This window comes from Sus scrofa, chromosome 13, assembly GCF_000003025.6.
Source record: "Sus scrofa isolate TJ Tabasco breed Duroc chromosome 13, Sscrofa11.1, whole genome shotgun sequence".
Lineage (NCBI taxonomy): Eukaryota > Metazoa > Chordata > Mammalia > Artiodactyla > Suidae > Sus > Sus scrofa.
The window spans coordinates 81,048,489-81,063,686 of NC_010455.5; the positions used below are offsets into that span (position 1 = coordinate 81,048,489).

General features: G+C 41.8%; 1 protein-coding gene across 1 annotated transcript in view; it reads left to right on the plus strand.

Annotated features, from left to right (window-relative positions):
- CLSTN2 (calsyntenin 2) overlaps positions 1-15,198 on the plus strand; it is a 672,110-nt gene that overhangs the window by 259,250 nt on the left and 397,662 nt on the right. Inside the window, exon 2 of the mRNA XM_021071127.1 lies at positions 4,498-4,620. Coding sequence (XP_020926786.1) covers positions 4,498-4,620 — 123 coding nt within the window. The remainder of the gene's footprint in view (positions 1-4,497; positions 4,621-15,198) is intronic.

The following is a 15,198-nucleotide window of genomic DNA, read 5'->3' on the forward strand; positions in this document are numbered from 1 at the left end:
TTATACCATTGTGTCCTGCCCAGGGATTGAACCTGTGCCTCCACCGTGATATTAGCTGCCACAGTCAGGTTCTTAACCTACTTCACCACAGCAGGAACTCTAGGAATGGTGGGGTTTTTTGTTTGTTTGTTTTGTTTTGTTTGCTTTTTAGGGTTCCACCCTTTGGCATGTGGCTGTTTCCAGGCTAGGGGTTGAATCAGAGCTACAGCTGCTTGCCTACATCACAGCAACAGCAATGCCAGTCACAGCAATGCGGGATCTGAGCCGCATTTGTGGCTTATACCCCAGCTCATGGCAATACTGGATCCCTGACCCACTGAGCGAGGCCAGGGATTGAACCTGCATTCTCATGGATACCAGTTGGATTTGTTTCCATTTCATCACAAGGGGAACTCCTGAGGAATGGTATTCTTGAAATGACTGTTGAATCACTAAGAAAGAAAAATAATCCTTGCACAATACTTGGCTCAGCCATGAATGGTATCCTCATAGTTAGAATAATGTAGATATAAGTTACTGGTTTATAACCCTTAGAATTTTATCTACACACAAAGTGAAGAAGATAAAATTTTGGTTACTCCTCAGAAATGCAAACCCTTAGAAGTTCTCTGCAGCACAGTGGATTAAGGATCCGACGTTGTTTACTGCAGTGGCATAGGTCACCCTTATGCCATGGGTTTGATCCCTGGCCCAGGAATTTTCACATGCCGTGGACACGGCCATAAAAATAAATGTAAATATTTATCAACCTTGACAAAGAAAAAGTCCAGATCCGAAGGAAGTTAGAAAGTGGGGAGGAAATTAAGAAATTTTAGGGATATGAGCCTTCTTATTTTACATAAAGGGAACATTTAAACCCCTCTGAGCCTTAGTTCCTCACCTGCACAATGAAATACAAAGTCTTAGCTAGAGGGGTTGCTGTGAAGATTAATGAACATATGTAAAGTGCCTAAAGTGTGGTACAAACTCCACCAAGGATAGTAGTGATAGAGAGGAGACGCCCCATTAAGGAGGCAGAAGCCTCAATTTCTTAACTTCAGGGTCTGCAAAGCACCCTTCCTGCAGACACTGTCTCGGCCCAGAGAGCAGAGGGTCGAGTTTGAGTAATGAAAGGTCAGGGGCTGTGTGCCCAGCCCAAGACATCTGAATGAAATGAAAACTCTGTGGGTGGTGTCTGCTGCCCATTTTATAGCTGAGGGAGTTGAGACATTGAGTGGCCAACTGGCTTGCATAAGATCAGCCCTGAAGTGGCTAGGCCAGGGCTGAAACTCAGCCACTGGGATGCTAGATTCCATTGTCTGCCACTGAGCCAAGTGGCACATGAATTTGAAACACTGGGTGAGCTCCTGGCGTATCTTCTGTACACATTTCTAATGAATAGGCCCATAGGCTTAATTAAAGGGAAAAAAGATGAATTGTTTCTCCCAACAGTTGCAGATTATTTACATTGCATTTGTGTTGATGGCTAATAAAAGAGCAAAGGAGTGTGTGGACAGCCCAGAGTGGCTGTAATTCTTTCAGGGTCCATAATGAAGCACTGGTCTGAATGCCAACACGTGAGCCTGGATGAGCCTGCTGCCCATTAAGACCTGCTCTAGGCAGAGCAGCTCTCTGCCCTGGGCATGATTCAATCATCAGAAATAGGTCTCAGAGGCTAAGTCCTGAGAATAGCAATGCATATGTCCCTGCCCCACTAAGCTGTCCCTGGGTTGGGTCACAACTGCTGTGGAATGGGTGACAAAGGGTAGAATGGTGGTCCTACTAATCCTGGAACAGCGCTTAACTGGCCTTTTAAGCTTGATGGAGGGGGAAGCAGGAGACACCACCATAGAGCTGTTCTCAAATCTATGTATAAGCTCCTTCTTTGCCATGGCTATTGAAACAATTTATAATCGTATTGTGTGTATAATATATTGTAATGTGGGTTATATAGTATAACGGGAATTACATATATTGTAATAGAAGTGTGTGTGTGCGTGTGCACGCATGCACACTTTTTGGATATCGTGAAGTACCAAAGAGTTTTAGGTTTTCACAATTGTTAGTTATCAGCCCTGTGGCCATCTTAGGAAAGTTACACCTTAGGAAAGTAGTTTCTTTATCATTTTCATAATGATCACACCTACCACTCAGGTTGCTACAGGGAGCATTACGTATGTGACAACACCTCTTACACTGTGAAGCAGGTGTGAGGATTGGCATCAGGACACCTTTGATAATTCTGGGGCTCCCTCTAATCAGTTATTTTATTTCTTATTTCTTTTTCATCTTTTCTTTTTATGGCCACACGTGTGGCATATGGAGGTTCCCAGGCTGGGGATTGAATTGGAGATGCAGCTGCTGACCTACACCACAGCCATGGCAATCTGGGATCTGAGCCACGTCTGTGACCTACACTGCAGCTCGCAGCAATCCTGGATCCTTAACCACTGATCGAGGCCAGGGGTTGAATCCACATCCTCACGGACACTGTGTTGGGTTCTTAACCTGCTGAGGCACAATAGGAACCCCTGTCCCTGTTATTTCTAAAGCAGCTAGTGTACACCCAGACTTCCGTGGAGGAATAAAAAGACAAACCAAGGAGTTCCCAGTTGAGGAATTAGATGAAGACTTTAACAAGTTCACTCTTAATGCCAGTGTGGAGGATGGACTAGAGTGGGGACAAGACCTCTTACTAGAAGACCATCAGGAGGGCACTGCAGCTATCCAGATAGGGGAGCTGGTCCAGAAACAAATCAAGGAGATGGAATTAGCGGAAACAAGATAGTCACCAGGTTAGATTCTCACATAGGACTATTATACCAATCCTGGTATGATGTCTTAGTACTGGTTGGCTTTACATTATTTTATATTCATTTGCTCATAACAAAGCTAGGTGGCTTAGAACAACAGGAGTTTATTGTCTCACAGTTCTGGAGACCAAGCGTCTGAAATCAAATTGTCCGCAGTACCATGATTGCCCCGACGATCTCTCTGATAGCTTTTGGTAGTTTCTTGGCTTATGGCAGCACAACTTCTGTGTTTACATGGTGTTCTCCCTGTGTGCATGTCTGTCTTTGTATCCAAATTTCCACTTTTTATAAGGACGCTGGTCATTTTGAATTAGAGCCCACCCTAATAACCTCATTTTAACTTGATTACCTCTGTAAAGACCCTATCTTCAAATGAATTTACATTGGAAATTAGGATTCCAATCTGTCTTTTTTTGGGAGACACCTCAACTAGTAACATATATTTGAAATGTATTTTAAGTGTATTAATCACACATTATATAGTATATATTTCAGCTGGTCAAATCATTGAAGAGCAACTTAGGTAATTTAGACCATTTTATAGACATAATCTTTAAACAAGTATTCAATTGTTGTATCTTTACACATATGTTGGTATCTATCTATCTATCTATCTATCTATCTATCTATCATCTATCTATAAAATTCAGTATCACCTCCTAATGATGGATCATATAAGGCTGAAGTCAGAAATGCCAGCACACAGTTGTAATCTGCACGTTTGTTGATTGATCATGGACTTTAACACCGAAACATCTATTAATTGATAGTAATATTTGAGAATTAAAACTTTTTTCCAAATCATTTTTATTTTTCCATTATAGCTGTTTTACAGTATTCTGTCAATTTTATGCTCTACAGCAAAGTGACAGTCACACATACATATAAACATTCTTTTTCTCACATTATTGTCCATCATGCTCCATCACAAGTGACTAAATATAGTCTCCAGTGTTACACAGCAGGATCTCATTGCTTATCCATTCCAAAGGCAATGGTTTGCATCTATTAACCCCAGATTCCCAGTCCATCCCAATCCCTCCCCCTCTCCCTTGGCAACCACAGGTCTATTCTCCAAGTCCATGAGTTTCTTTCCTACAGAAAGGTTCATTTATGCCATATGTTAGATTCCAGATGTAAGTGATATTGTATGGTATTTGTCTTTCTCTTTCTGACTTATTTCACTTAGGATGAGAGTCTCTAGTTCCATCCAGGTTGCTGCAAATGGCATTATTTTGTTCTTTTTTAGGGATGAGTAGTATTCCATTGTGTATATACACCACATCTTCTTAATCCATTCGTCTGTCAATGGACTTTTAGGTGGTTTCCATGTCTTGGCTATTGTGAATAGTGATGCCATGAACATACAGGTGCATGTATCTTTTTCAAGGAAAGTTTTGTCCAAGTTTTGTCCAAGAGTGGGATTGCTGGGTCATATGGTAGTTCTATATTTAGTTTTCTGAGGTACCTCCATACTGTTTTCCATAGTGGTTGTACTAATTTACATTCCCACCAACAGAGTAGGAGGGTTCCCTCTTGAGAATTAAAACTTTTGATCAATTCTTTAAAATCTCTATCTATACTGGGCATCTAGAAATAAAAAAAATAGAATTTGGCAGTATTTATAATATTATTATGGATTAGTTATTCAAATGATGATCTCAAATGTCAATCTTTTTGTTTTCTTGTATCCATTATTTTCTAGTGAACAAACACAAGCCATGGATTGAGACTTCGTATCATGGAGTCATAACAGAGAACAATGACACAGTCATTTTGGACCCACCACTGGTCGCCCTGGATAAAGATGCACCAGTTCCTTTTGCAGGTGAGATGATGGCTTAGTGTGGTTGGGCTCTGCCCATTTGAAGGACATGTCTGGAAACCTCCACAAAGCCCAGGCTTGGGCTTGGTTGTTTTGTCACCACCTGCGCCTCTCATATCAGCTTGTGCTCTCAAAGCTGTATGCTTCTTCTAATTCCTGGAATGGATTCTATATTTCCTTATGGCCTTGCTCCTTGGTGTCATCTCAATACAAGACCCTGAGAAATGGTATATTGCTGAAGCAGCCCTTGTGGTTGCAGAAGTAGACGGGCAATGTCGTAGGGGAATTTTCCCTCTAGAAAGATGACCCACAGACATGAGAAGATGTGTGACCACTGTTCCCACTACTCACATATCATAGGCAGATGAAGGCTTGTAACTTCATAGACTGATGAGAGAAAAAGGAAAGGAAAAGAATGGGGAGGTAGTTGCTAATGGTAGGACAGGGTTGTGCTCTTGACCTTCAAAGTGGGTGTGGCTTTTGGAGGAGGAATCTGGAGGACATGCCATTTTGCCCTTGCAGTTTGTAGCTTGGAGAGCCTGCCTATTGCCATCAAGATGATGCCTGATCCCTCCTCTAACCTCCTGCAAGGGCCAGGCCCCCGGAGGGGTGTGTGTCTCATGTTTCCATCGATTTTGGCAAAGAAAGGGGATGGGTGGGTGGGGGAGGGATTGGACAAAGACTTTCTGAAGATGCCTGAATCATGAGTAATATTGTTAACATTTTATAACTGTCAGGAGAAAGACAGGAAATTTAATGAAGGTTTTCAAGATTTCTGAAAGATTGCTTTATTTATGATAGATGGGTGCCAGGCTGAGGCTTTCACCATGATAAAGTCTATTTTTTCTGACAGTTTGTCTGCTACATTATGAGCTACTTGGGCAGAAAAAAAAAAATGGCTCTTTCATACTTCTAAGAGATAAGCTCTGTGAAGGCCTTTTTTTTTTTTTTTCATTATGGAACATTATAAAGTAAGAGGCGAGAAGGTGGGTTAAATGGGGAAATTCAGCCTTACGTGAAGATAAACCCATAAGCATTCTTGCAGAGCATGAGGAAGATACTCTAGACTCTCAGAAGAAGGCTTTATCTTTATTTTATGTAAAAGGATATCCACCCAGGGTACCTAACTGTGACTTCCATGGTTTTTAGAGTTGGGACATTTCCATACATTTTGCAGCTGTCCTCGGAGGTCCCAGCTCAACCAAATGCCACTTGGCAGTGTCAATCCCTTGCTGTCTTTTCCACAAAAGATGAGATGTCTTCCCCAAACCTTCTTTGCCAGCCCAGGAATATTCCAGCAAATCTTCCTTCTTGGATATAACTAAACTATATTGGGGTCAAGTAGCAACTCTCACCAACCACCTGGAAATGAGATTTTTAAGACAAACTCTAGTAAAAGTGTTGGGGTCCTAGACATGTTTAGATTGGCATGTGCTGTGTGCTTTGAGAAATGAATTTAGAGGCAACATTTAGAAGTTGAGAGATTTTTGCATGAAACTTTAGGATTCCAATTTGTCTTGATGCATCAGATCTGAAATACAGAGCTGTGTTATGACTTCCTCGTAATTCTGAACATGTGCTCCTGGCTTCCCTCGGCCTCTCTCTGGCGCCAGAGACCTTTCCCACATGCGGTTCCTTTATTCATCTTCCCATTCAACTGTGTGACCCCTCTTTGAAATGTAAGGAGAAAAACAATGATGTATTAAATGGGAAGTAAACAGATGCCATTAAGCTAGTATAGAGGGGCTAACATTTTATTTTTTTTTATTTTTATTTTTGTCTTTTTAGGGCTGTACCTTCCGCAGATGGAGGTTCCCAGGCTAGGGGTCAAATCGGAACTGCAGCTTGCCGGTCCATCCCACAGCCATAGCAACACCAGGTCCAAGCTGCATCTGCGACCTACACCACAGCTCACAGCAAAGCTGGATCCTTAACCCACTGAGCAATGCCAGGGATCGAACCTGGGTCTTCACGGATACTATTCGGGTTCATTAACCACTGAGCCACGATGAGAACTCCAAAGCTAATACTTCAAAAGATGAGGGATATATCTGATTATTCTGATGTTTGCAACAGTGTGGCTCTGTTGGATGAGTCCAATAGTGAACTGGGAAACTGAGGTTGTTGAACAGACTGTTCTGCAGTAAAGTTATAAACTCTCTAATGTAAAGACCAAAATGGAAAAGCAAAATGTCAAGCAAATCTGATATCTGAAAGTTTGAATATACAAACAAATTATTTACCTTCCTTGGTTGTCAGCCTGAAGGACAAGCAATCATTTCATCTGAAGATTCACCAAAGAATTTCCTTCAATTATAAATCCATCAAGTATTTTTAACCCCAGATTTGTATTCTGACCATTGGATGTGACCACAGGTTTTCTGACACCTCTTGAAACTAAGGTTTCCTTCTAAGTGAAGTCCTAAGTAGTTATTTCCATCTGAAGATGATTTCTCTTCCTCATATTTGCAGCTGCATTAAGAAAAATCTAGCTTAATGCATCAAAATATAATCTTCCAAGCTCTTAAGGGTAAAAAATAAAGATGCTTTTTAGAATGGTCAAAGCTATTTTTCTCAGTGTTATTTATGATCAACTCTAAGACAGGACATAGGCACTAACCATCCATCCAGTCTGCAGGCGTTTATTTTAAAACATTTATCTTAAAAAGAAAATACTGAAGATTTATTTCAGATCCCTATCATTCTCATAAAATTGAAAAATTCCTATCTGTCAGCTCCATCACTTCTCGAAGTCAACTGCAGCTTTTGGTTCCCCCTTATCAACTCCTCTGGTATTGTGTGGCAGTTTTTCCACCCTCATCCCAGTGGGTCTTTATTTCCAACTTAGCCTGTGGGGTGAGCTGTAAGCTCATTGGGGGATGGATCCATCCGTATCAGTTTTGCTCAAGTGATTTGTTTGTTTGTTTGTTTGAGATTTCCCCCCTTTAAATTTTTTTTCCCAGAATATCATTCATTTAAATTAAAATCATGATTGCATTTTGTGGATAAATGCAAAATTCGGGGATACAGTATACACTATACCAGCTGTATATATGGAGTTCCAGTCGTGACTCAGCAGAAACAAATCTGACTAGCATCCATGAAGACACAAGTTCGATCCCTGGCCTCGCTCAGTGGATTAAGGATCCAGCATTGCCATAAACTGTGGTGTAGGTTGCAGACACGGCTTGGATCCCGTGTTGCTGTGGCTGTGGCATAGGCCAGTAGCTATAGCTCTCATTCGACCCCTGGCCTGGGAACCTCCATATGCCATGGGTGAGACCCTAAAAAGCAGAAGCAAAAAAAAAAAAAGCTGAATACAATCTCCTGATTATGACAATAATGTGTTTATTGTAGAAAACGTGAAAATTTCTTTCCCCCGGAGAGAGCCACTGTTAACATTTTAGGATATTTCCTTCCAGTCATTTTTCTACTGTTTTAATCCAAAAATTGTGATCACACTTCATATTCAATACTATAACTTATTTTTTCCTTCTAAACTAATGAAGATCCACCACTTTATTAAATACTCTTCTACAACTGATTACATGACTGCATGATTTCTGACCCAATGCATATACTGTGGTTTACCATTCTCTTATTTTTTTCAACTTTATTGAGATAAAATTGACATATAACATTGTGTAAGTTTGAGGTATACAATGTGTTGACTTGATACACTTACATATTGCAAAATGATTACCACCACATAGTGTTAGCTAACACCTCCATCACCTCACATAATTACCACTTCCGTTTTGCGGTGAGAATACTTAAAATCTACTCTGTTAGGAATTTTCAAGTTTATTATACAGTATTATTAACTCTAATCACCATGTTGGACCTTAATTCCTCCAAACTTATATAATGGGAAATGTGTACCCTTCCACAGACATCTCCCCATTTCCCCATCCCCAGTCTCTGGTCACCACCATTCTGCTCTTTGTTTCTATAAGTTCTATAAGTTCAGCTTTTTGACATTCCACATATAAGTGAGATCATCCAGTATTTGACATTCTCTGCCTGATTATTTCACTAAAGGTCCCCCTGCATTGTCACAAATGGCAGGATTTCTTTCTTTCCTATGGCTAAATTGTGTCTATGCATATCTCCTTATTCACTCATTCATTGACAGACACTTGGGTTTTTTCCATGTCTTGACTGTTATGAATAATGCTGCAGAGAATATGGGAGTCATATATCTCTTCAAGACTCTGATTTCATTTCCTTAGGATATATACTCATAAGTGAGATTGCTGGATCACATGGTAGTTTGTTTTTTAATATTGAATGTTTAAAACAGTATGAAATCTCCATATTGTTTGCCATAGTGGCTGTATCAATTTACATGCCCATCAATAATACCCAAGGACTCCCTTTCTTCCACATTCTTGTCCACACTTGTTAACGCTTGTCTTCCTGATGATGGTCATTCTAACAGGTATTTGATGATGGGCAGTTTGTCAGTGTCAAGTCTTTTTTATTATAACATGTGTTGAGATTTCCGAATCTATCATTTGGATGGATTTCAGAATTGGAGTTAATTGGTCAACTGGTGTAAAGTTCCTGAATTCTGTTAAATTGCTTTCTGGGAAAAAAAAAAAAATTGTATGAGTTTGCAGACCCATTCAGATGAATCTCTCATTCCCTGGCCCTGTATGGCACATTCTAATGGTTTTGTGGCAATAATATGGAATCACTAATTACAGTAGTCTCACTCTCTTCATCTGTAAAATAAGATGTAAGCTTCCCAGGGTGATGTGTTGATTCAAGAATACATAGGATGTATATTGCAATAATGCAAGATATAGAAGTTTCACACATGTGAGTTTCCTTTTCATGATCTTTCCCTCTGTTCCTTTCATAGAGGAGATAACTAACAGAGAGCCAAGAAAATTGCTTAGTGCCCTGAAGCAGGCCAGTGGTGGGGCTAGGATGGGAGCCCAGGGCTTTTCATCTTTGCTGTTAAGTTCCCTTCCCCTGTAATGGTTCCTTTGATCCCTGCCCCAGCTGATTAGTGGAGGCGCTCACTCTCTGTCCAAGAAACCTCCCTCAGACCTCGGTCAAGTCCGCTAGACCTGACCCAGTTCTCAACCTGGTGCCTGAGCCCAGCGGACATGATTTTAGGGAATTAGATTCAGACAGATGTGTGAGTCATAATGAAAATTCTGTCCACTGCATGGCAAAAAAAAATGATAATGAAAGCAAGCTGGGAATTCCACGAACTTATTAATTTCTGCACGAGCCCCACTGAGGCCTGTTAGGAAACTGTGGAGACTTTTAAATTTGAAGGGAATTAGATTACCTTTCAGAGATAATAGAACTGCTCATTTGTCCACATTGGGCCAGTCTGGACTTGTCTTTTGTGAGGACAAGGCTGCAGAGAATGATCAGGCATAATTGGCTGGCTTCTCAGCCTGTGTGACTCTCTGAAGGCAGCATGGAAAATTGCCTGGGACATGATTTGGCCAAGTTTGATTGGCTGGTTGTGGCAGAAGGCACTCTTTCCTCCCTGTTTACCTCTCTGGGTCCTCCTTGCTCTGTCAGGATCCACCCATCTCTCTGTCCCTTTGTCTTGGACCCATCTAAAGCCTGTTCTTGCTTTGGGCCCCCCAGCTGCCTGATGGAAGTGACCCTGCCCCCAAGGGTTTGGATAGTGATGGTATCGCATGACAAAAAGGGGATCCTGGTTGTGAATAGTCCCAGGATCTGGCCAGACACATGGTTTCAAAGTTAGGCTGTATGGTCTCAGATAAGGTACTGAACTCCTCTGAAGAGCAGTCTTCCCATATTTAAAATGGGAATTTGGGGGTGGTAGATGCCAACTATTACATTTAGAATGGATACGTGATGAGGTCTTACTGTGTAGCACAGGGAACTATATCCAATGTCTTGGGATAGACCCTGGTGGAAGATAGCATGAGAAAGAGAATACACACACACACACACACACACACACACACACACACACACATCTGGGTCATTGCTATACAGCAGAAATCAGCACAACACTGTAAATCAACTATAATAAAATAAATTAAAATTAAAAAAAAATAATAAAATAAATTAAAATTAAAAAAAAAAATAAAGGTAAATATAGTACCTACTCCTGGGTTAATATGTGGATTAAATAAGATACTAATGCAAAGTGCCAAGAGCACTGGTAGCCAGGGAGATGCCTAACATATCATAGTTCTGATAATCCTAGCAATGGTAATAATGAGAGTAATCAGAGTAATAGTAATTCTCATTATCATTAATAAGCCATAAGTGTTTTATTCATTTTAGTTGATTACAATGATGTGATTATATTCTGTGATGACGATCTTCGGGAAAGGAGAAGAGTAAGTTTGCAGTTGATTCTAAAGGCTTGATGCAATCATCCACTTGCACCATCAAGCTATGTTACCTGGATTGTTTGGTTACATGGCAGTGCGAGGGGCAATCAGTTAACTGCAGGGAAAGTAGCCAGTGAATTGTGCAGAACTCTGTAAATGTTAGTTGGAAATAAATATCCTTAAATTCTCTCTCTCATCTATCCCTGTGGAGTAATATATTAGTTGCAAAACAGAGTTTTATTTATTTATTTATTTATTTTTATTTTTGTCTTTTTAGGGCCACTCCCACGGTATGTGGAAGTTCCCGGGCTAGGGGTCAAAGTGGAACTACAGCTGCCGGCCTACGCCACAGCCACAGAAGTGGGGGATCTGAGCCATTTCTGTGACCTATACCACAGCTCACAGCAATGCCCAATCCTTAAGCCACTGAGCGAGACCAGGTATATCCTTATGGATACTAGTCAGTTTCGTTTCCGCTGAGCCACAATGGGAACTTCTAAAAGACAGACTTTTAGATTACTGCAAACCTTATGTCTTTTTACTATAAACACACACATACACACATACGAGTTCTAGCTGCTGCACACACAAAATTACCAACACACAAAATACCAACACTATGGAACAAGTAGGTCAGCTGTTGTGATTCTCTTCTGCAAATAAGGTCATTGAGACTTAGAGAAATTAAGCAACTGTTCTAGGTGATCAAGCTAAGGACGGAACAGCCCTGTCACTCAATCCCAGTCCCTCAGACTCCATGTCCTTCCCTCTTTCCCCTCTGCCAGTTGTCTAGTGTGTGAGATATATCTCATTGGCCGTAGGTGATTTCCATGGTACCCGGACATAGTGATAAGAATGCTGAATTCCATGCTGATTAAGTTATTCCCTTTTAAGTTCGTTTTCAAATCTTTCTGATTATGTTAGGGAGAAAGGTACAGTTTGGGAGGCTCAAGATGTCTTCAACATACTACTTCAAATATTTGCCAATCCCACTTTTTGGCAAAGACGGAGCAAGCTCTGTCCTATAGCACTCCATAGACAACAGCACGGAGCTAGAATTTTCATGTTATGCTGTCTTTTATTTAGGTTATGCTGTATTTGAGACACTTATTTGCTGGCTTTTCCTTTTTTCTTTTTAAATAAATTCATTGAATTTTTTTTTAAACCCCAATTTAAAGAAAAACATAAGTAAACAAGTGTATAGGTAGTTTATGGCAGTGGCCAAAACCATGAAAGGGGTCTTTGGCTGAATACCATTTGGGATACCATGGAACCACCACATCTGGCCTCACTGCCCCATCCAGCAACCTCAGGACCACCCACATTGGACATAGCCATCTTCAGTCTGTCCTGTCTCATAGCTCTCTGGACTCTGATTGTGGCAGCAGAGGCATCATCTATGTCAACCTTACCATGGATGTGCCTTTGTGTTCCAAGTTGGTTTGTGTGGGGGTCGTTCCTGAGGGCCAGAGGCTGTAGTCCCCTCCTGCTCTCTGAGCATTCACTTGGCCTCAGCCAGAGGTCACAGCATAGTAGTCCCTGCAGAGAACTGGGTTCAGACAGCTCTAGAATCTACAATGTGGGCTCCTGCCTTAGACCTCACAGAGTTGGAATGTATAATAAACAGGAAGCAGAAAGATGTGGACCAGGAGTTCCCCTTCAGTGGCTCAGAGGGTTAAGGACCCAACCTAGGGAGTTTCCACTGTGGTGCAGTGGTTAGAAAACCTGACTAGCATCCCTAAGACCCTGCCAGACTTTTTACATTCATCAATAAATGCATAGTTCTTATTAACTTGATCATAGTATGTATGGTTTAGAGTCTTTGCATTTTCTCTTTTCACAGAATATTTTCCAAGTGGATTGAAATGTATTCAAAAATATTACTTAAGTGTAGGCATAATTATGTATCATTGTAGCCATATCATCTTTACTTAACCATCCTATGATCTTTGTATCTTTGAGTTGTTTACCATATTTTCCCAATACAAAAAAATAACACTGCCATGGGCAACTTCACTTGAAATACCTTTCTTATGTAAACACAGGAGTCAGGATGTTATGTTTATGTTCAGAGATGGTGAGTAAAAAAACAGATGTGTTCTATTTTTGGTGACAAATTGAGATTGTATTGTCAAATGTTTTTTTCTGACAGGATCTGTGATGGTTCAATTTTTGAGCAGATGGTGGTGGTTGAAATTAGATGGGGAAGTAAGGACTGAACAGGACTCCTACACATGCCTGCAGGCTGTGGCTGAGCCCCCTGTCGCCATCTCCACAGACTTCTCCATCCCTGTGGCGGAGTCTCCCCCTCACTATAGTGATGGTGAGCTAAGGGTTTCCAGCTGTAGGCAAGATGTGATTTGAGAACAAGACAGAAATCATTTTAAAGCTGAAAAAAATTGAGGGGTGAGGTCATTGCAACCAGTGAAAAAGTCTCAAGAGCTGGTCAAGTTGATGCTTATGATTGCTGGGCCGGTGACAGTGAAAAGGTCGATTTATGGTCCCCTGGAGCAGCAAGGCTTATTGGACCACACCTGGGGTCCTGGTTCTGCTGGTGCTGGAGGGATGTGTCCAGCAGACTGGAAGAAAGAAAGGCCTGATGCATCCACACTCTGGAATTAAAGTGTTGATTATTTCTGTTCCTTGGGTGTCTTTCTTCTGGCAGCTTGGTGGCTACACACCTTGACGGTGATTGATGGGGGGTTAGGGACCTCTCTGGGGTCCTTTCTTGGTTATCCCTTCATGGGCACTGCATTCACTCCAGTCTTCCCCTTTCACACATTTTACACCTCTCTCCTGTCTTCTGAGAGCTGAGAAGCTCAGAAGCCAGATTTCAGCTCTGTTGGGGTGGACAGGGGCCATCATATCATCCTTGCGCTCCAGGATCCTGGGGCACCAAGCCCTGGCCTTGCTGAGAAGAGAACACAGCACTTCTGCTGCTACTTTCTGGGGTGCAGCTTCTTTGCTAGAGGGAGAAAAGAAACTTCCATGGTTCCCCGCTGCCCATCAGTGTGGGGTCTTTGTCCTGATTTTTGCTCTCAGCTGTAACAAAGCCTCCCAAATCCTTCTTCTCATTAATTACCCTCTTTGTCCTCCACCCCCAAACTGGCTCACTGTGTTCTTGAAGCTGTCTGTCCATGTATCCCCAACCACATGGCCTTTTATTGCTTGTGGTGGTGGTTTAATTTCTCTTGTGTTGCAGGCTATATGGCAGCTCAGCCTTGGTAAGTGTGAATGGTCCATCCTGACTGAAAGATTCTACCCATCACTTCTCCTCATCCCATTCTATGCTAAATCCTGGTATCTCAGACCTCTCCACGGGAGCCTGCTTGGACTTGGTTCCTTGGAAGCCACTGGAGATCCCAGGAGTGTGGTCACACAAGCTTCTTCTCTGCTGGGTGGTCAGAGGCAGGTGTTGAGGGGATGCCTTTGAGGGATGGCTGGACGGGGAGATAGAGTCAGTGTACAGGGTAAAGAGTGCAGGAGCAAGGGGTGGTCAGATGAGGAGGAAGAAGAGGGTTAGAGGCCCAGGTAAATCCCCGCAACAGGAGTTGGGTTCCGTGGTCTGACTGGAGGTGGGAAGCTAACCACTAGTGACCCTGACCTTCTCGAGTAGAACACTGTGTCAAGGTCATGCTCCAGGAAAAACTAACATTTAAGGGGAACCATTAGAAACTTGTGGGCTGTCCTTAATTAGTAAGGGTGAATAAGGGACATTCAGTGATTGAGACTGAGATTTTCCTGGATCGTGGGACTTTCAGTGTTAAAACTGAAAAAGTCCTTGTCAACTGGAGCCAGTAGGAAGGATGTGGAGTCCCAGGATGGAAAACTTGAGTACTGGCCCCTGGGAGGGAGCTTGAGAGAAACCCTTGAATGTAGGAATTTCAGGTCTCCTGATGCTGAGTTAATGATGATATGCTAAAACAAGGTGAAAAGTGAACAATGAAATCAGTAATAATAGCATGGCTATTGCCAGCCCATATGGTAACTGTGCCAGTTAGAAACAGATGCCCTTTCTTTCAGACAGACACTGTCCAGAACCAGAGCACATGACTGGGCAAGTGGGAAGAAAGGTGGATTTTAACCCCCAAATGGTCCCCATTGATTGTACATCCCTGTATAGAAAACAACTTACAGCACTGGAAATTAACATTTATTGAGCCCATTCTTGGAAATTAACATTTATTGAGCCCATTCTAGGAACACTGTAGTAGGTATCTTACCCATACTACAGTCATTTGAT